At 42.1% G+C, this 22359-nt stretch overlaps 1 protein-coding gene across 1 annotated transcript in view; it reads left to right on the forward strand.

Moving 5' to 3' along the window:
* COL22A1 (collagen type XXII alpha 1 chain) overlaps window positions 1-22359 on the forward strand; it is a gene marked incomplete at both ends in the record, with an annotated part of 207127 nt that overhangs the window by 182158 nt on the left and 2610 nt on the right. The window contains 15 exons of the mRNA XM_084280247.1: window positions 2838-2891; window positions 3704-3757; window positions 5255-5308; window positions 6540-6593; window positions 7413-7466; window positions 8516-8569; window positions 9170-9214; window positions 10168-10221; window positions 11250-11303; window positions 13696-13749; window positions 16458-16529; window positions 18327-18362; window positions 18648-18692; window positions 18996-19175; window positions 21182-21248. Of these exons, the coding sequence (XP_084136373.1) occupies window positions 2838-2891; window positions 3704-3757; window positions 5255-5308; window positions 6540-6593; window positions 7413-7466; window positions 8516-8569; window positions 9170-9214; window positions 10168-10221; window positions 11250-11303; window positions 13696-13749; window positions 16458-16529; window positions 18327-18362; window positions 18648-18692; window positions 18996-19175; window positions 21182-21248 (931 nt within the window). The remainder of the gene's footprint in view (window positions 1-2837; window positions 2892-3703; window positions 3758-5254; window positions 5309-6539; window positions 6594-7412; window positions 7467-8515; window positions 8570-9169; window positions 9215-10167; window positions 10222-11249; window positions 11304-13695; window positions 13750-16457; window positions 16530-18326; window positions 18363-18647; window positions 18693-18995; window positions 19176-21181; window positions 21249-22359) is intronic.

Here is a 22359-nt window from a genome sequence, read left to right on the forward strand (position 1 = left end):
ACCCCTTGTCCTATCACTACATGCCCTTGTAACCAGTCCCTCTCCAGCTTTCCTGTTGGCCCTTTTAGGTACTGATGGCTGCAATAAGGTCTCCCAAAGCCTTTTCTTCTCCAGATCAAACAAGCCCAACTCCCTCAGCCTATCTTCATAGCAGAGGTACTCTAGCCCTCTGATCATCTTCATGGCCCTCCTTGGGATTTGCTCCAACAGCTCCATGTCTGTCTTGTACTGGGAACCCCAGAGCTAGATGCAGTATTCTGGATGGGATCTCACTAGAGCAGAGAAGGGCAGAATCCCCTCCCCTGTCCTCCTGGTCACTCTGCTTTTGATGCAGCCCAGGATACAGTCGACTTTCTGGTCTGCAAGCACATATTGACAGTTCTAGTTGGGCTTCTCATCATTCAGCACTCCCAAGTCCTTCTCCTCAGGGCTGCTCTCAATTCAGAGTCTGAATATTTCCTGAAACACACTATAAGAAGAACTCACTGTTTCAGGTCTATGCTTCTTCCTAACAGTCTGTGGACTTAGACCAACATAGAACTTTCAGTGTCAGAATTCCAATAATGTCACATGTCAAGTGTTTCCTATGAAGAGGTCTGTCATAAGTCTGCTCACAATGCCAGTGCCTGGTCATAATCTAATGCTTTACAACTGCCTAATGTGAAATAAATCAAAACAAATCAATGGAGCGAGAGATCAGGTAGCTTCATGATGGACCACAAATTTACTCCAGGCTTCCCAGCATTACTGACCTACTGTCTATAAAAAACAGCTTCTGCTATTTTAACATCTTTGTATTTGCACTTATGAGAATGTAAGGCTAATAAAGATTAATGAATTAATTTTATATCCTGCAATTAAAGGTGTGGTGGGGAGAGCAGTAGAGTCTCAAAAGCAAATATAGGGTTGATCAAAAGGAAGGTTCCAGGATAAAATTTGCAAAATAATTAGTAACCCATAAAGACAATAACTGGCAGAAACACCAAGCAGTCTGAGACATATCACGTCTGCTACTTTCTTATATGCTGTGAGAAAGTAGAGATTTGGTTGGTGAGATTTAATGCTTAGGTGAAGTAACAGGATTAATTTTAAACTGTTCACATGTGTGAAATAAAATCAAGTAACTGGTAGCCTAATTTGTATTCAGTAAAAAGGCAGATTCACAGGGTTTGCATATGTTAAAAGAAAATATTTTAAGACCCCTAAGAAGGTGCAAACACAAAGACAGTCTTTGTGACTCCTTTCTAAACATATTAAGAGGATCGTCGCAGTGAAAGTTCCAGAGCTCTGTGCTTTTGAAGAGGTAGTATATTGCCCTTACTAACACCATCCATTCCAGAGCTCTGTGCTTTTGAAGATGTCCTTACTAACACCATCCAAACTAGTATTAGGCCCCATTCTGAAACAGAGCACTGAAACTGCAGATCTTCACTCATGAGCAGCTTCATGACTTCTGGCAGTGTGGACAATAGGGAATGGCAACAATGCACCAGGGGAGGTTCAGGTTAGAAATTAGGAGAAATTTCTTCTCAGAAAGAGTGGTTGGGCGTTGGAACGGGTTGCCCAGGGAGGTGGTAGAGTCACTCTCCCTTGGAGTATTTAAAGAAAAGGTTAGATGACGTACTTAAGGACATAGTTTAGTAAGTAATATAGGTGGTAGGGGGACAGTTGGACTAGATGATCTTGGAAGTCTTTTCCAACCTAAATGATTCTGTGATTCTGTGAGTTAGGCCTCTTTTAATTCATACATAGCAGCCCTTCCTCCCCCACTTGGCTTAGAGGTCTCACGTAGTAAACCAGAAGAATGTTTCCATGGCCAGCAATTCATTAGTGTTCTGTGCATTGTTCATAATTTTTTCCCTATCACTCAGTATTTTTCATCTTACCTTACTTTAAGCACTGATAACCTAGACATCTACATTTGAGTTAGCTGCCTCTACTTTGTTGTCACTAGGACAGAAAGAAAGAGGGAAAGATGGGGGTACTTTCTGGGTATGAATTTTCTGACTACACCTTTAGAAATGCCATTTTTATTGCTGCTGTCCCTCAAGGGAGAGGAGATTACTAGTTTATACTGTAGATGCCTTTGTTGGGCAGAAGATCATAGAATCATAGAATGGTTCGGGCTGTAAGGGACCTTAAAGATCAAGTTAGTTCCAACCCTTCTGCCATGGGCAGGGATACCTCTCACTAGACCAGGCTGTTCAAAGCCCTATCCAACCTGGCCTTGAACACTTCCAGGAAGGGGACATCCACCACTTCCCTGGGCAACTTGTGCCAGTGCCTCACCATCTTCATAAATGAAGAATTTCCTCATAATATCTAATCTAAATCTATGCCCCTCCAACTTAAAACCATTCCCTCTCGTCCTATCACTCCATGTTTTTCTAAAAAGTCCCTCCCCAGCTTTCCTGTAGGCCCTTTCAGGTATTGGAAGGCAGCTATAAGATCTCCTGGTGCCTTCTCCTCTCCAGGCTGAACAATCCCCACGACCTATTTTCATAGGAGGGATGCTCCAGCCTTACCAAGATCTGATTTAGTGGTGCTCCTAACAATATTTCTGCTTTGTAAGGATGTGGAAGTTCTCCTCCTATCTACAAGACTGACACATAAAATGGTCTCTGCTGGGTCTGCTCAAAGGCCATTCTTCACATATATTCCTGGCTCCAACATTGGTAGTGAAAGTCTAGGGAAGAATTTAAGAGGAGGGCAAGTAGGGTTTAGTCATAATTTATGTGATTTTTGCTCAAATGTCCAAATGCTTTATGAAATAGATCAAAAAGCTGATATAATACTAAATCTCAGTGACTTTCAATGGCCTTGTTTTTCATTATTAGGGTGCTAAAGGAGACCGTGGTATGACTGGGGATACAGGAGAAAAAGGTGAACAGGTAAAAAAAGAGTGTGGTTTCCAACAGTGTCATCATTGTGATTGTTCTTTCATCAATAACTCCTATGATGTCAGTAGGGGAATACCCTTCTCAGAGGCAGAGGAGGAAGATGAGTGCCCTTCATCACTGATAAACCTCAAATGGTCTATGCTGAAGAGTGGAATTGTAGCAGTCTTCCACAGGCTTCCATCCCTATTTCAAATAAAAATCTTCCTGTATGATGTTTCCTTACCTCTAGATTGGTGGATGCATACAGTCCTTGACATTATCCAACCTTTAGTCATTTCCCCAAATAATGCCTAAGTAAGATCCAAGAGGTCAAGCATCTTTGGGCTGAAAAGGACAGTGTTTGTCCTAGAAGATGGAAGTAAGGATGACCTCTCTTAAGAGGGACTGAGATGCCACAAGAAAGAGGAGAATGGTCTAAATGAGAGCAAACTTTCATCATTAATTTTGCCAAGGGATGAGTCAATAATTTAAGGTGAAAATCAGCACCTTCACAATTGGATTTGTAGGATATTTTAAGCAGGTTTTCCTGCAATATCTCCTACCTTGTACAATTCCACAATATCTGTTCTCATCTCCTGTTAGTAGAGACTAATGTACACATTGGAAGTACTCCTTAAAATCTATGTTTATTTCTCAAGTGCATGCTTTGAACAACAAGGTTTTCCTTTAAAGAATTGTGGTTCTTTATTTCCTTATAAACGGCTCTTTTTGCTCTTACCCTACAATGTTCAACCACCAGTTAACTTTTATACAACTAGAGATGAGAATAACACCTAAAGAGAGTCTCTCATTTCATTCTGTAGGGTCACCCTGGAATGCCTGGCTTCTCAGGGGCTCCTGGAAACCCTGGTCCACCTGTAAGTTCTTCTGTTGCAAAGATGATCCTGTCTTTTCCTTACTAATAAAGGTTATGGCAAGCTCCATATGGAAGAAAGGACTGTTCCCACCTGTCTGTGCATTGCATTTGCATTTTCCAGCAGGTTCCTAATGGTCCCCTGAGGGTCATAGAGTTCCCCACTCATGATAATTGCTATTTAATACGTTGGCCACTTTTCACTGATTGCTTCAACTCACTCTGTAAATTGATGTTAGGCTTCACTTGTTCTCTTTATACAAAGTGATGATCATGAAAACCCTTCCACAGAGACCGCTTAGTAGTATGTGTAGAGGTGTTTTCATATATGTGGAACAGGTTGTCAGTCTAGAACCAGCAGCTCTAAGAGTATTTTAGTTCTCAGTTTTACACAGTAAAATGAGACTGGACTTTCTCCAGTTTTCATGTCCTGTGGGTTACTTCTGAATGAAAAGGTCTTTTATGTGTGTCCCTCTCCATCACAATTATGCTTCTTCATCTTTAAAAAGGGGTGACAGTGCAGAAGCAGGGCTGAAATAAATTGGCTCTCCTGCTTGTGGTATCACTGCTTGTGCCCTCTAAGAGTTGGGACTTTTCCTGAGCGAAGGACTTTTCTTTCCAAACTGCCTTTCTTTGCCCACAGTAATCACCACTCATATTGCTGCTTACGGTGCAGTTTGGCTCAGCCATGCTGAGGGTGTGCAGCCTTTGTCTGTTCTGGGGATCAGCACAGTCTCTTCAAAGCTGAATTTACATTGCACTGACTAAATGACAGGATGTACCAGAAAAGAGGATTAGATTAAAATTCTGTTTTCAGATGGTAGCAGTGCCTAAAGAATGCTGAATGCTTTGCCACTGGGATAACACATAGGCCTGTTTTGTGGGTCATTTACATTCCCATGAGCATAATTTTAGGAGAAGCTAATATTACAGATACAGAAAATGTGTCTGCCTCATACTGCCACAGCTATAGGGTTATTCCAGTAGGATTAAAACTCTGAAAATTGTCCTGAGACCCTCTGAATAGACTACCAGCCAAAAGAAATGTGCAAAGTAAAAATGAGCTTGTCAAATCAGAGCAAAATGTGATGTCCTTCTAGATTATATTATTTTCTCCAACTTTTCCTGTTTTTTTCCCCTGTCTGCATTCGCTGATGGCTCCAGGAGTTTGCCTGCCACACAGTTTGCTTTAGACTGATGCTATAATTTCTTTTCTTTGGAGTTATTTTTGCCACGAGATTGGCTTTTTCCTATTTGTCCCCTATTTTCAGAAGGAAGTACCAGAAACAAACTCAAATATCTGACTATTTCTGGCTTTGCAGATTGATTGAATGCAGAGGTTGGCACTGCTTTTCTGTGATGAATGAAGAAATGATGAAATGAATACTGAACTGAGTGACTGAAGAAAACTTCAGTGTTGCCAGCTGTGGCTGGGAGTGTGTTGACAAATCTACAACATGTGTTAATCACTCATTGCAGTTGTTTCTGCTTTACTTTGTAGGGACCAGATGGGGCACCAGGACCAATAGGACCAGCAGGAAACCCAGGAGATATAGTAAGCTCTATGCTGTGTGTTTCACCACCAGGTTCACCTATATTTAGCTCTGTGAGGTAAAGCCTAGCTGGAATCCATGTAGTGTCCTTTGAAAGCTCTCCAAACTGTTCAGCCTGAATCAAGTCTACATCTGCAAGTAGGACCTCTGCAAATAGCAACAAATTACTCTGTTCTTGCTGTTTTGTTTACTCATGAAACAAAACTCCAGATTAGGTTTTTGTACCTCTTGTCTGTCTGTCCTTGGGACTAACATCACCTGGCCTCCAGAACAGGATGACTAAATCGGTTAGGATGCTTCCTAACCAGGCTAACACCTGGGGATTGTCAAAATGAAATCAGCAACCTGTTGAAGAATGTCACAGCACAGACTGCCCAAATGCCACGACCTGAACCCTTTTCCTGGCACCGCTGAAAGTAGTACTACAAATGTAACCTTTGAGAAGTCCATCAAGAATTTTGCTACTGCTGTTTCATTTGAAGGGTGTTCTGATGCTATGTTATAGTACTGCACCAGAAAACCCTGCAAGAGACAGATAATCTAATTGATGCTAACTTCAGGTTGAAATGGAAGAAAATTAACCTTCTCTGAGTAATGCATGCTGTTGAGCTGCAACAGTTTAAGACAGATCCATTTCAACTTGACCTTCATCATAAGTAAACAGCAATGGTCCTTCTGATGGCTGCTGTGAAATCAGTGAGTTCTCAGAAGAGAAGACAGAGACTATACATGGTCAGGCTGGCTGAAATTCCCTTTCAAATGGATGGTCAAAGTTGAGACACTGTGAAGATGCTATTGTCCAGTCCTGTAGAGTAAGTGGATTTCTTGGGACCGTCAGGAAGGCACTTCTCATAAGTTCTTCTTAAACTTCATAAACTTCCCAAACATTTGATAGTTGTAATGCTGACATGCTGCTTTCTGGCTGGACACCTCATTCAGAAAGTTAAGGACTAAATGCTAAATACAAATAAACTTCTGAAAAAAAAAATACCAGTGATTTCACTGGTTTCTCCATCCATAACAACTTGTAACTAATGTTGAATGTTTTATCTGGAAAGAAAGATCTTCAGTTTAAAGTAGAAGGAATTCAAGGAAATCTCATACACTGTGTGACATGGGCTACAAGAACAACTTATACTTGTCCTTTGTCAAACTCTACATTTGATAAATCTTCATCTGATAGAAGCATCTGAGAACCTTGTCTGACCCACAGTGTTTCTGCTCTCTTTCAAGGGTAAAGATGGCCCTCCAGGTCCACAGGGCCCACCAGGGTTGCCCGGACTTCCAGTGAGTACAATTCAGCTCCTTCTAATTCAATACATTAAACTGTTCATAAACACAGAGATGTATAAAAGAAAGAGGTGACATTTTTGAGGTGCTCTTAAAGCCATGCATGATCTTTAGTGGTGACTGTCATGTTGATGCTGAGTCCTTGAGGCAGGACAGTGCGAATACTGTATTTGATCACTTTAAAGCTAAGTGTTAATTACCAATGTGAATCAGGTCTGTTCCTTACTTGCCTCCTGATTGAAAAACTACTCTTATAAAGACCACAAAAATCAACTAATAGCTCCAGTGTAAGGACACAAAAAACTCATAGACTGCAGTATCATTTTTATCTGCATCCACAGCTGAGATTATTCCTTTGCACTGACTCAACTTCAAGTGCATCTTGAGGATAGATTCTTTTCTTCTGGAAAACGCATTAGTACAACATTTTGGGGTTTTTTTTTAATCTGTCATAGGAACAGGACCAGAGTTATTTCTAGTGTGAAGTAGCCTAGCTGAATGAAGATAATATCATTATAATTATTTATAACAGCTCATTTTAGATCCCAAAATTATTGGAGTGCTCGCCTTGCAGAAAAGGAGGAAATCCCTTAGACTTTCTATACTGTAAAGGGAAACAGTTTGTGCTGCTACAGTGATATGGCAAGGAGATGTTTATGGCCCAGCTAAAGGAATAGTAGGTTTTTGGAGGCTTAGGCAAACCTAAGTATGCCATGGTGAAGCAGATTTGTCACTGTGAAGCTCACACTGACAAAACCCACACCAATCTTTCCTATTGACTCCTTCCTTACACCTTGTTTTGCATGTCGTTTACAGGGCATTGCTGGGAATGATGGCAAAGATGGCAAGCCAGGATCCCTTGGGGAACCGGTAATGTGATTTAAAACTGTTTCACTCAGGCAATGAGAGCCTACATCCAGTTATTGCTTTTGGACCTGCCTATCTGTGGACTCCTTAAGGGGGGCAGGAAGCCTGTTTGCACGTCTTTTTTAACACCAGAAGGACTATATTGTCTTGAGCAATTTATGAGAGTCACACTCTAGCAATCTTGAAAAGAAACTGGGTTCTTTTACATTTACAGCTACCATAAATACACTAAAACTTAGTGATTCCTCTTTTACAGCTACCGTAAATATTGCAGAGAAAGAAGGTTGTCTTGTAACATTAAGCCTAGTGATCCATGGTTTAGGTAGAAGATTATAGGGCATAAAAAGTTTAAAAGAGGTGTCTTTAAAAAAGGCTTTTCTGGATTGCTCTGTGACAGTTCTGTTGTCCAGGATTAGAGTTGTATTTGATTCTCTCTACTTAGTCTATATTTGCGCTCATTGAGGGAAAAAAGCTGAACTGTGAAGTTGTCAGCTAAAAGGAAACATTAATAAATTGGGTACTAAATGTTATTCCTTGCAACTGTGCTTTTTATATGAAGAATGTGCTTCTAGTTGCCTGGCATTACCAGCTTCTTTCTGTACTTGTGAAACGGGACTTGGTGGTTCTTTGAAATGCCAAGTCCCCAGTCTTTAGGACAACTGGTATGTGGAGCAGTGCGTGTCACAGCAGTTGTGGACAGTTGTGTTCTTGCATCAGAATACCTGGTTTCTATGTGCTGATGCTGATTTTGTATGTGCTTACTAGGTATTGGTGCAGCTCTGAGCATTATCCCTTTGACATTAAAACACTTAAGGTGCACCAGTCCAAAGGTTTAAGCTGCCTTTAAACCTCAAAGGCTATGTTCGTGTCAGTGTAGGCAAGGGTATGTATGAGAATATCTGTCACTACTGTCCTTGCATCCTCAGACTCCAACATTGCAGGACAAACCCTGGGCAATCACAGCTCTCAGTGCTGTTACATCCAAGGAAGAAGAATAGGATGGTTCCAACACATGAGCCTTTCACTAACACAAACATGATTGTTTCCTATAGGGAAAGCCTGGAGAACCAGGGCTTCCAGGCCAGGAGGGTGCCAGAGGCTTACCGGTAGGTGCTCCTCTGAAGTGTTCAATCCAATCACTCTTCCGTACTGTAGCCAGAAAGATTTTCTGGGGGGCAGATGAAGGCCTTTACTGGTGCAAATACATAACCAAAGAGCTGGCCTGGCTAAGAATAGTCATGGCATTACGACTAAACAAATAAATCAACAACAAAAATCAAATACAGACATTTCCAAATCCTTCATACTTGAAGAAGAGTAGGTGTCTGAAGTTAAAGCACATAAATATAGCCTTATGATACCTCTTCTAGCAGAAGGCATGGTCACAGCTGTAGCCCTTGTGTTGTGTTACACGTCCTCTGAAAGGATGGAAACTATTAAAATTGGGGCTAAAGGATCTATGGGCTGGTCATATCAGGAATACAGTCTTGATCTTGCAGCGTAAGGACCTATGGAAAGAGCTTTTCTCTCCCTGTGACGTGGCCCTTCCTAATCATGCCCTGGAACATGGCAGCTCAATAGCGACCATAACCCAGTAATCTTAGGCCAAAATGAAAATGTTATTAAGTGCACATGCAAGCTAGAATTTTCTTAGTGTTTCACGCCCCAGAGTAATGGGTGATAGTTACCTTCATTCTCTTTTGTAGGGTTTCAAAGGACAGAGAGGAGACACAGGTCCCCCAGGTCCCCGGGTAAGTAACACATATGATATGTATGATGATCCTGTGGAGAAAGGCTGTGTGAATTGTTGACTTTTCTGAGGCAATAGGTAAAAATGATGACAGGTCTGTGTTTAACATGTCTGTTTTCAAACACAACTCCATGGGACAAATCCATAGCATAAAATCATACCAGCTGCCTTCATTCCCTCTGCTGAAGTTCTGTTTCCTGGTAAGGTCAGGCAGCTGGTACAGCTGAGTCCTCTGATGCTACCTTTGAGACAGACCTTTGTGAGAAACTTTCATGGATGTCTCCATACTACATCCCTTTAGTTCAAATGCTGATGTACAAGGCGAGGAACCCTATTACACTTGTTGGACAAGTGTCAGCTCTCTTCCAAAAATGCCTAACAAGTGCAAAGTTGAGGGACAATACTTACAGAAATGAGAATTAAAATGTGTCCAGCCTTAGTTGCCTCTGGATTGTAAACCCCAAAACTCAAATCCTGTATGAAAAGTTGGTCTCCTCTCAGTTCTGAGCGATACAGTACAAAGAGCTCCTGAATGCAGAAACTGGAATACAAGACTGAATGTCCTTGTGCCAGACTCTGGCTTTTTACAGGGATATAAAATGTTCTGCTCTTAGGAGCTTAGATGAAAAATCCAGTGCGGGAGTTCCTCACCTCTTCTTCATTATGGTAGTTTCTGTATCAAGAATATATTGGTGGTTTTCACTGACTGCACTAGGTAAGGCAAATATTCTGCAGGAAACCAGTGCACTGCCTGGTGCATCACTTACAGAAGATGCTTCTGAGTTAATTTTGTAAGCTATGTGTCATGTATGATGTACGAGGCTCTTGTTGGCGTTAAAAGTTGTCACTGAGTTCAGTCCAGTATTGCAGAAACTCCACACCGCTTATAGTGGTGTTACTGGTCTGCCTTTGACCTTGAGCTGAGAGCTTTTCTCCCTTTTTGCTGACTTGCAGGGGGAGCCAGGTGCGACAGGTCCTGCTGGGCGTGAGGGGCCACCGGGGAAGGATGTAAGTGTACTATTTTAAGCAGAAACTAATCTCCTGCTCCCTGACAAATGAAGATTTTCATTCACAGTGACCCTGACCACAAAACAGCTGCAGAAACTGCAATGAAGGGTGAATTACTGCAGCAGTGCACAGGGAGTGATTTGTGCAAAGATCATTAGGGTTACAAAGAATTTGAGGGCCTTTGTCACTGCTCAGCTGCTGACACTTAAATGTCAGCTGTATCTTTGGAAAAGCAGAGCAGAGAAAGCTGCGCTGTTTAAATCCCAGGCTGTGCTGCACAGCCACGGACCTGCTTTCTGCCACCCCTCTCCAAGCAGTGCTTCATTCTGAAGGTCCCACTGGGCCAGGTTTTGTCACGCTTCCTCTGCCAAAGCTGTACCTTACTGAGTGCATAGCTCCACTGAATTCTGTGAAATACCTATGGAATAAGATGCCGCTGCTCAGAGGAAGGAGAGATGGTACAAACAGATCCTCTGACATTATTAGTGTCAAATGCAGCCACATAACAAAGTCCTGGGAGAGTACCGCTGACGTGGGATCCTGCAGCAGCTGCTCAGCAGTGTACCACATGGCTGATGTGCCATTGCCATGGGACTTGGGGAAGTGGTTTCTCATTTGCACCCCCTCGTATCACTGGAAAATTGTTGTGCTGTAAATGGTACCCTAAAAAGTAAAATGGAAGATAGGCCTTAGGGAACCCTTCAGAGAAGACAGAAACAGGTCTTAAGCCTCCCTCAGGAGAGAACAAAGAACAAAGTAGTCAGTTTTTGATTAACATTAGAGAATCTTTGTCCCTGAGAAATCCAGCTTTAAGATAAGCTGATAATTATGTTTTCTGTCTTAATCAGACTGCATTGAGTGGCAGATGTTTACAATTCAAGAGGCTGGTCTTCCTCATACATAACTGAAAATGTTGTTTCCCTCTAATATAGGAACAATGTGATATAGTGGGAACATTTTTAAATACTTGTTTGCTTGCCTTCATGTCAGATCTTTGTCATTCCCCAGAATACTTTTCTCCATTTCAGGGTGATACTGGTCCCATAGGACCACAGGGACCTCGAGGACTGAGAGGGCAGCCGGTGAGTTTTCTCTCCTGACAAATCATTTCTGAAGGTACATTGTGTTCAGTGGGTCCTGCACTTCAGAACTCTGTTTTGGAAGATGATTCTTAATGAAGGTTCAGGTGAATTCACTTTGCCTACTTTGAGAACGAGACATCAGAATGACATTGCTAGAAATTGATGAAGGTTTATAATAGTCCAACGAGGGATGGTTGCTGACTTGGTGGGAAGAATAGCTTAACAGATTCTGCCAGGGCTGCGGTGTCAGAAGGGCTCATATTCCAGTCCTGCCTCAGGCATCTCACTTGTTTCTCATATGGCCTCAGTTTTCAAAGGTAGAGACTAGTTGCAGGTGCTGAGTTTTCACAGAATCACTAGGTTGGAAAAGACCTTTGAGATCAGCAAGTCCAACTGCACCTGTCTAAATCATATCCCTAAGCACCTCATCTACCCATCTTTTAAACACATCCAGGGTGGGTGACTCAACCCCTTCCCTGGGCAGCCTGTTCCAATGCCCAACAACCCTTTCAGTGAAGATTTTTTTCCTAATGTCTAATCTGACCCTGCCCTGGCGCAGCTTGAGCCTATTCCCCATCGTCCTATCACCTGTTGCTTGGGTGAAGAGATCAACACCTACCTCTCTACAATCTCCTTTCATGTAATTGTAGGCAGTGATAAGGCCCCCACTCAGTCTTTTCTTCTCCAGGCTAAACAACCCCAGTTCCCTCAGCCTCTCCTCATAGGGCTTGCTCTCCAGACCCTTCACCAGCCTGGTTGCCTTTCTAAAGCCTGGTTGCCCTTCTTTTTTTGGAGATATGTGGGCTCCAGTTATGATATTACTCATTTTTGTCATGCAGTCTGTATTTTTTCCTAAAAAAAAAAAAAAAAAAAAAAGAAAAAAACAACTCCCATAATTTTAGGAATAGGTTTGTTAAATTGAGTACCTGTAGAGTTTTATTACAACTTCAGTGGAGAAATGGCAATTTAGTTGACATTTCAGAAAGTGTCCTTTGGGATGGCTGAGAAATTACTTTTATTAATTTCATGGGGTTTTCAGTTCTCTCTTAAAAATCAACCCTTTCCAAATTTGAATCCAGGTCTCTGTTGCTGAACCTATGCACACCTTTAATATGTTGCAATGACTAATTTCCTTTCCTTTTCAGAAGACCTGCTAGTGAAACAGATTCGACATGTTTTATAATCTGGGCAAAATGCTGATCCAGCCAGCAATGCCAGGAGCTGGAGTGGCAGGTCCCTCTGAGCTGGGAGGGTAGAGGTCTAAGACATATAGAGAACTCCCCTGTCTACCTTGTCATTTCTCTCATTATTCCTGTGCTGCTGGCATCACTCACTAATGTGTCATGTCCCTGCACAACATTAGCAATGAATAAAAACATTTGAGACAGAGATTTTCATAACTCCAGACCATATTTTTTTTGGAGGAGAGATACTTGGGATTTTCTGTGTTGGAGGGCAAAGTATTAGATTCTCTTGTTCTTCCTCTGCTTTGTTTCTTCCCTAATAAACACCAGGAGGCATAATTTTGAATGTTGCCAGTAAAAGGGCTTATCTTTGTAGTGAACCCCAATGCAGAGAAAAACATCTCTGTGTGGTGAGCTGGGAAGAGAGAGGAGCAGGGTGCAAAATTTCATTTTACCAAACTTCAGTCAGTGTAGATGGTCAGTGCAGGTACTTTGATAAGGAACAGTAAGGAACTGGTCCTTTTCAAGGGTGATCTGGATCATCCTGGATGGTCTGTTGTCAGGCAAGTATCAAATGTCTTGAGGTTCTTGAACAAGTATATCTCTCCATTCCCCAAAAAAGGGGAAGCCTGAGATGATCAAAAAATAGATGTCTGACCTCTGACCCTGATTCAGATGATAGCCCTGAGGATGGTAGACAGTAATTTGCAGGACCTGCCTCAGTCACTGGAGAGGAGAAGTTCTCTAACAGAGGAAGGTGAGGGGGAGATATGTCAGCTAGTACACATCACTTTTAGCATTGATCAATGACTTGCCAAGAGGGTCTCCTAACATGGAGTAAAGGGGCTTCAAACATGGACTAAAGGGGCTTGTCTGAACGCTGGTGACTTGTAGCAGCCGTAGTAGGTGGCAGGAGGATGATGTATATGATGGGGATAAGAGTGAAGAAATGGAGAAGGAGAAAGAATGCTGGTTTGATCCTCTTCAGATTAGGAGATCTGGGTCTACATCTATCAATTTTTGCCCTGAGATAGGATCATCAACCAGAGAGGCAGAAGTTGTGGGGTTAATTGAAAGGAAGAGATCCTTATGCTGCAGTCTGCTAAGAGAGGATGGACAATGCAAGAGCAATCCCTACTGGTGAGGTAGTAGGTGGATATTTTTATTGTAGTACACATTACTTCACTAACCTTTTTCCTTTGACGTAGGGCAAGAATGGTTCACCTGGATCTGTGGGAGAACCTGGCCCAGCAGGTAACCCAGTAAGTACCACAAAGGGAAACTCATGCAGCATGCAGTTCTGTCAAGGAGAGGTGTCTGATGAAGCACAGATAGAGTGGATTATGTGCAGCTGCTTACCATCCCTTAACTTGCCATGTCTGAAAGTCAGTGATCTGAAAATCACTGGCTGGCCATGACATCAAAGGAGGCTTGGCTACATTCCTGGAATTGAGCTACTAGCTAGGTCATCATTATTCCCAGCAAAACTTAAGTGTTTACAGAAAAAGGAAATGATTGATTACCTGGTATGGAAAAAAAAGATTGGCATGCCTCATCTTCACCAGTAGATTTAATTTTGCCACGCAGAGACTGTGCAGCCAGCAGAGAGTTGTCACAAGGAAGGAGAGGGCCTCGGGGAGTTGGCAGGCTGCCATTGAGGAATGGCAGCATCAGAAAAATCCTCCCCAGGCACTTGGGGAAAGAGCAGGCAGTGGGCAGTAAACCAAGATCACGAAGCAGAATGAAACCCCCCAGGGGCCATCCTGTGTGGAAGAACAGCATGGTAATGAAGAGCTGTAAGGAGGACAGTGTTTTTCTTGGGTTTTTTCCTCTGTTCTGCCACTGAAAATTGTACAGGATTCAGCAAATCCATGCAAATGTACCTTTGTGTTCAGTAGCATCTATTGCAATGCAGGGCTCTTCCCTTTCTTTGTCCACCCAGACATTACAGCTTGCTGGGCCATTAGATACAGATACAAAAGGCACATAGGAGGGTAATCTGAAAAATGACATCAGGACTGCATTCTTTGTGGCCCTTGCAATGTCATAAAGCAACCTCAACCTCACCACAGACTTATGCCCTGAGCACCTATTGCTTTGCTGCAGGGTTGTCTCCTAAGTGGTCTCAGTGAAGAACACCTTTCTGCATGGGGAGGTGACAACTCACAGACTACAGGTGGGATAGGAGTGGTGCAGTCTCTCAGCCTTTCTGTAGCCTACTACTACTGCTGCTTTTTTTTCTCCTTGACATAACTTCTTACCTTCCTGGGACAACTGCCATTGCTTCTTACCCTGTGGGTCCCTGCTGTTACCTTTTCAACCTTCATTTCCTCTCATCACACCCGCCTCTGTTCCAAATTCCCGTTACAGCTTTTTGGCTTTCTGGGTCTTCCCCAGGCCACAGTGTCTTTTGGATGCCCTGTGAGTGTCAGATGGGGGTTATTTTTTAATGACTGTTGTGTCATTACATTACCTAGACAGGCAGCTAGTGACCCAGGCGCTCACCAGGCAGCTTCCTGCACAAATACAGAGCTACAGCAGCCTCTGCTCCAGAGGATTTACAGTCCAAAAATAACATAAGAGATTGAAAAAGGATAAAGTCAGATGGATGACAAAGAGGAAAAAATAAGACAGTATTGGTCAGCAGAACAGACAGTCATCAGTATCTTTCTCTGTCATTGAAATGAATCCTCTCCCTTTCACAATGGTTATTATGGGAAGTATTTCCTTGCGCTGTACACAAATCCATTTATTTTCAGCTTGTCTGGAACTGCACTAATTTCCTTCACAATGTGGTGTGACAAGCCAATATATTCTATTTCTGTTTTGAAAAAAAAAAAAAAAGGAGAAGCAAGAAAGATTATGATGGCAATAAGGGTTTCTTTTCCACCTTCATAATTTCTGACTTGTAATCACAAACTAAAACCTGCCAGGAGCCATCTCCTTTCGCATCTGCTGCTTGACAGTGCCCACCCTGCTTCCCTGTGCTCGTGCTTAAGACTGCACCCAGCAATGCCCCTGAGATCTCTGGGGCTGACTGCACACCTGAAAGCCATGTGCTTTGTTCCTGTCGAGGTCTTTGGTGCTCACTTTGCACAGTATGGGTATAAATGAAGCCCAGTTTTATTGTAAAAAGAAAAAGAGATATGTTCTGAACTAGAGGGTAGGGGACAAAGTTGAGAAAGAAAATGCAAGTGTACATGAAATGGCTCTGTGTCATGAACTGGCATTTAAGCTGTTCTGAGCTGTAAGAGGAAGGGGTATTTTGGCAGGATGTCACAAGAGGTAAGTAAAAGGCAGAAATTTATTAAATTAAACTTGAAACTAAAGGCAGAAGAGCAACTCAGTAGCTGTCTGTTGATTGTATTCTCAGATTTGAGCAGTATATGACCATCTGCACTGTTTCCCCGTCGTCGCACATCACAGCATTTCAACTCTCCAACACCACCTTATAAACCGTGCAGCACCAGAATAGCCACTGAACATACCTCCTGTCACTTCCATAATTGTCAGCTCCTTTTAATCTTTTCACAGGGACCCCACATAGCTTATTAATAATGCAAACATGGTGTTTGCAATCTGCTTTTCTAAATGACTTTGTTCTTCCTTTCCTTGTCAGTTTTGTGAGTCCTGCAGTGAAATTTCCCAGCTCGTAGAATCATAGCATCATTTTTGTTGGAAAAGACTTTTAAGCTCATCAATTCCAACCATTAACCCAGCACTGCCAAGTCCACCACTAAACCATGTCCCCAAGCACCACATTTACATGTCTTTTAAATACCTCCAGGGATGGTGACTCCACCACCTCTCTGGGCAGCCTATTCCAGTGATTGATAACCCTTTTGGTGAATCATTTTTTTCCTAATATATAATCTAAACCTCCCCTGCTCCACCGTATCTTTAAATGCATGCTCTGCAAACGAGCGGTTGGAGAAAGGGCTGATAGTGTCTGTCTCATTTCTCTTCTAAGGGTCCTAAAGGAAATAAAGGAGAAAACGGCAGTCCAGGACTCCCTGGCTTCATAGGACCCAGAGGACCACCTGTAAGTATGTCCAGGGATGGATTAAACCCACTAATTACATGCTTTTAAACGTTGGACTGATGAAGATGGGGCAGAGTTATCTTTAAATAAATTTGAAACACAACAGAAGCAGGAGATCTGAGAGATGCAGAAGCCATGCCCTTTACTTCCAAAGGAAACTAGACTGCAAAAAATAGCATTTTTCTTATGGACAAACATCCATAATTTCCTTTACTGGGCTGGTACCTGTCAGTCAACCCTCATAATGTATGCATTAATCAAGCTGGTTCTGTAGTCCCCTTAGGGTGAGTACGGGGTATTTAAGTTACTCAGACTATGTCTCTGCATGAACCCCAGAAGGACTAAATAGGGAAATTTTAAGTGCTGATAATAATAGAGGTATTTCTGATAATTGCTGTTCCAAGGAAAATTTCTTTGTTATCAGCAACAGAGGTATATTGCGATTAAAGCATTCATACATCTCCCAAAGTGATCTAAAATAATACCTATACATGTGAAAATATCATGGCCTGAAGTTTAATACATTTAACCCTTCCAAGGGGAGTAAAATATGTAACATTCCATTGGAAGGATGGAAAAAATGACTGTCAAGTAAATATCTTTCTTTGTAGCTCGGTTGTGACTTAAAATGAGACTTGAAAGGTTTTCATACGAATCTAGCAGAGCTGAATTTTCCACAGGATGATTCCTTTCTTCTTTTTTCTCTTTTTTTTGATGACTGGAAAGGGAGTTTTGTGATGAGAAGAGGAGAAAGAAATATTTCTCTGGAAAATTAATTTAAAGCAGCAAACGTGATGGCCATTTAAAACTGAAGTGGCCCTAAGGAATACTCGAGTGAGGCTTATGCGGCCTAATTTGGAACTGATGAGATCACACATCTGTGATTAGTTACATTGCTCGTGCCACACATGGATGTACATTAGCACTGTTGATGTTATATGTATTTCCAGGTTATGGGAAAAATACCACCTGCATGCACATATTATAGATATGATCATGTGTGTGGATTGTAAGTGGACTATAAAGATGAATCTGTCTATGCCTGATATGGGGAAGTGGGCAGAATTTTAGCAATTACTACTTTAATGTTTGCTCTGCTTTATCAGCACACTTCAGGACTGAAGTGACTTTTCTTTTTCCCACTGAAAAAGCTAAATTGCAAAGACTGCATTGCCTAATTATCACATTATAAATGCAGAGTATAGAAATAAATTCCTAATAGGGTTCTTGTTTAAACTGAGGCTATTTGATCTAGTTCTAAAATGCAAGCAAGCTTTCAGGCTCAAACTTGCTTTATCACTGGCTCTGCATCCATTCTCTCAGCTGGTGTAACGCAAGATGATTGTACCTCTACTCAGAAAATTCTACCTCTCTTACATCTTTAAACTGTTATGGCTATAATATTGCCACTGCTGGAGTTAAACCAGCCCAAGTTAAGCATACAAAGCTTTGTGAAACATTTGGGGGGGGGGGAAAGAAATGAAATGTCTTGAAAGCAGGAATACACTTTTAATGAAACATCTGTCCTGATCTCAGCTGGTTCAGTAGAAATTGCTTCCTTTTATTACAAGCATTGACATAGTACACAGCTTTACTAAAAATGCTTTATAAATAGTAGGATATGTCTTTCCAGGAATGACCTATAGAAACAGGATAAGGAAACATTCATCCAAACCTGATGCTGTGTAGCAAGATAACTTGTAATCTAAACAGAAAGTGAGACTCAAGATTATTAGGTAGGGTCTTTCTTCCAAATCCTTGCAGTGTGGTGCTAAACTCACTCTCTGTATCTTTCAGGGGGAACCAGGAGAGAAAGGTCCTCCCGGGAAAGAGGTAAATTAAATTCACAGTTGTTTCAAAAGAGAGCTGGTGTCTTGGAAAAAAAAACAAAACAAACCAACACAGAAACATCAAGGATGCTACCTGGGTTGCAACAAATTGATTTTTTTTTCCTTGAATTGTTGATATTTGAGAGCAAACAGGGAGCTCTTGGGAATCTGTGGGACACACAGAGAAATAAATTTTCCCCAGGTCACAAGAATCATTGCCAAGACATGCACTTTATTATTTAGTGTTATTATGGATAGCTCTTTCATGTTCACCCTTATTTTGTTGCAGGGTGCACCAGGGAAACCAGGTGAAATTGGCTCCAAAGGAGAAAGGGTAGGTTGGGGAATATTATTAGCTATTTCATTATGTTAAAATAAAGTGAGCTGTTTTGAGTTAGGGGCCAAGGAAGGGGTCATTCAGGAGTGAATTGTGGCCTGTCGAGATCTGCCATGCTCCTCACCCTCCCAAGCCCTCTCTTTAATCATTCTCCGTCAGTAATAATTTGTGGCTCATTTGTAGTGCACCAGATGTTGTATTCAGTAACGTTGCCAGCTCAGCTGTTTGTGTTTCGCTGTGCTTGGAAATCAGAAGTTTGCCTCTTATTTTGTGGTTGTAATGTGGGGCTTTTTTGCTTAGGGAGAGCCTGGCATCAAAGGCGAAAAAGGCCCTCGAGGAGAAAAGGGCCCTCCGGGTGATCCTGGGATACCTGGTCATAAAGGCCATCCAGGACTGATGGGTCCCCACGGACCCCCAGGAGATACTGGGCAAGTTGGACCTCCTGGTCCCCCAGGACAGCCAGGATTTCCAGGACCAAGGGTAAGATTACCAGAACAAAGGCTTTGTAAAGTAATTTTACTGCCATGGTGCGTGATGAGGAAAATACCTGAGATTCCAGCCAGGCTGATAGAAACCGGAGCAAATGTCTGTTAGAATGGGGAGGCAGCGTTCTTATCTCCTGTCTCTTGATGCATAAAAAGGAGTGCTATAGCATCTCTAAAAGCATCATGGGGGTGTTGAATTGAACTTCAGGAGAGCTAAGCAACGCAGACCTGTAGACAGTCCTTGACACCTTATACCCCTGAAAGCCTAAATCAGGTCACGTGACTACAGACATGGATCTGGAGTCTGACAAAACTTCTTTCTATAAGGGTGTTAATGCGTAGCATTTCATATAGAGGTCTTACACCTTCCTCTGCTGCTGGTTGTTATGAGAGACAAAATGCTGAGCTGTGGAAAGGTCATTGCTGTATTCCTGGAAATCCTGGAGTCAGCTCATCAGAATTCATGAAATCCTATTTTTGTTTAATATTCTCTTTCTTTTTTTTTTTTTTTTTTCTAACGGGAAACAATCTGTAAGGTAATGTATATACGAGAATGAGGAAAACTACCAACACTAGTGAAGCTGCTATGCCCATCCTCAGAATGAATTTGAGATTACTTCAGAGGGGAATAAACAGAGAAATAATCTCTAATATTAAAAACTGGGTAAATTTTATACAAAACATTTTATTATATGTCTAAACAGCATAGAGATTTGATAAAATCCTGTGATGATTACAGAGACTTAATGCAACTACTATGGTTAAAACTTGAAAAGATAATTTGTAAGCCTTCAAAGTATGTTGGCTAATCATGTTTACTTACTGGGATATTCACTAAGAGCCATCTTAAATGGTTAGTACTTAATGACAAAATTGTTTCTTTTCTCACCAACAAACACATCTTTTTCTCATGCAAAATTTGTTAGGAAAAAGGAAGCAAATAGACCGACTCAATACTTATCAGCAATGTTATTGAAATGTTTCTTAGCTATTTAATAAAATCTACTTTTTTATATATGAAGACTAATTTCAGCCAAAAATAATAGTGTATTTCAAGTGAAACATCTCACTTTGATTTACAAAGGAAAACATTTAATCTTGTTAGTTCAAAATGTTGGGGGGGTTTTAATGCAGTTAATTTTTTTCTTTTGAGTTTATGCAAAGACAAGAATCTGGTTACCCTAAAGCCACTTTTATTGTCTTGGATGGTCAGAGTCTAACATATTTTCATACCAGTCTACCAAAACTGCTTTTATTATTTTTTCAGTTGGATCACCCAGACTTGTCTCTCATGTAGCTTTGACTTTTGACAGCTGTTACAGCTATTCAACAGCATTGTGATGCCTAAAATAGCTGAGAGAAGGGATGAAGGGTACCATTGCTTGGGAGGTGGGTAGGGGACCAAGGACAGGCAGTCCTATCCCCTCTGTCCCTTCAACAGTCTGAAATCAGGGAGAACCCTCTACTTTTTTGGAAGAGTGGGTATCATATAGAATCATACTGAGTTGGAAGGGACCCCATAAGGATCATCGAGTCCAACTCCTGGCTGACTTCTGTTCCCCCAGATAAGGCTTGTGAGCAGGCGATGCATCAAATGTGAGTGTTTATAGCAAGTCTAGATACCCACCTTATCTACACACATGCTTGTGTATGCAAAAAAATGTGCAGTGCTGAGGAAGGACATAGGCTCTCCACTGTGTCTTGCAGGGCAGAAGATATCTCTAGGTTTAATTTCTCTAGGAAGGAGACAGGGACAGTGTACCAAGCATGCCCTCTGACCAGGCTCCCTGCTTATGCTGGTTGGCCCATGGCCTGCCAGCACATTGGGAATTTTGGATGTTTTAAGTGCCTTTACATACTTCTTTCAGGAAATCCCTGCAGGCCTCTGTATGCAATGGGTGACAAAATGCAACTCGCTAAACCCTTGGTGGAGGGTCTCATTTGCATATCCCCTGGCTGTGGTTATGATGCCTTGTTATTACTGTGGTTATTACTTTCTAGGGAGAACCCCCATCTCTAGAGACTTTGAGAAGGCTGATCCAAGAGGAGTTAGCCAAGCAGCTAGATGGTATGTAATCAGCTCTGGGAAGGCAATAAGTATCTCTACATACACAGAATAGTTATCATAGAGTGGTTTGGGTTGGAAGTGACCTCAAAGATCCTCTAGTTCCAACCCCCCTGCCATGGGAAGCAACACCGTCCACTGGACCAGGCTGCCCAAAACCTCATCCAACCTGGCCTTGAACACTGCCAGGGAGGAGGCATCCACAGCTTCTCTGGGCAACCTGTGTCAGTTTCTCACCACCCTCACAGTATAGAATTTCTTTCATATATCAAATCTAAATCCACCTTCTTTCAGTTCAAACCCATTACACCTTGTCCTAGAGGATGGCCTATCAGATGGCCAATTCCAAAATGTGGTGGTGAATGGAGTTAAAGCCAGTTGGTGTCCAGTCACAAGTGGTGTTTCCCAGGGCTCAGTACTGGGGCTAGTTCTCTTTAATTTATTCATCAGTGATCTGGACAAGGAGATCAAAAAGTAATTTCCATAGCTGTAGTGATGTAACCGGTACCTGAACCTCTCCTGCTTATGGAAAGCAATGTTGCAACAAGCCTGGCTGGAAAGATGAGTATGTAAAATAAAATGTGCTTAGAAAGCTTTACTTGTGTTGCCTAAAACTGATGTTTCCAGCAGTAGTCCAGGGGCGTTCTCCCTCTACTGCTTCTGCTAATCACCCGATAGCTTTTTTCTACCAGCCCAGCTTTGCTATAAATTCATTCCTGCAGATGCCTGGGCTGAACTCATAGGATAAAAGAAGATATAAATTAAAGCAGATTGATGTGAGGCCCTAGAATCATAGAATCATAGAATGACATGGGTTGGAAGGGACCCCAAGGATCATAGAGCTCCAACGCCCCTGCCAGAGGCAGGGACACCAACCTCCAGACCTGGATCTACACAAGGTTTGCCCGGGGCCCCATCCAACCTGGAGGAGAATGTAAACAGAGTAGGAGCCCACAGAAGGACTGTGGGCTGTCATAAACTTTCTTTTGGGGTCCCAGCTGGAGGATATATGTTACCTGTTGCTGGCTGTGACAGTCAATACCCATCAGTACGAGGAGAAGGGTTGGAGTGCATGGGGCCTACTACTTCTCTCAAAGTACATGAATTGCAGACC

Source organism: Gallinula chloropus (assembly GCF_964237585.1).
Source record: "Gallinula chloropus genome assembly, chromosome: 2".
Classification (NCBI taxonomy): Eukaryota; Metazoa; Chordata; class Aves; order Gruiformes; family Rallidae; genus Gallinula; species Gallinula chloropus.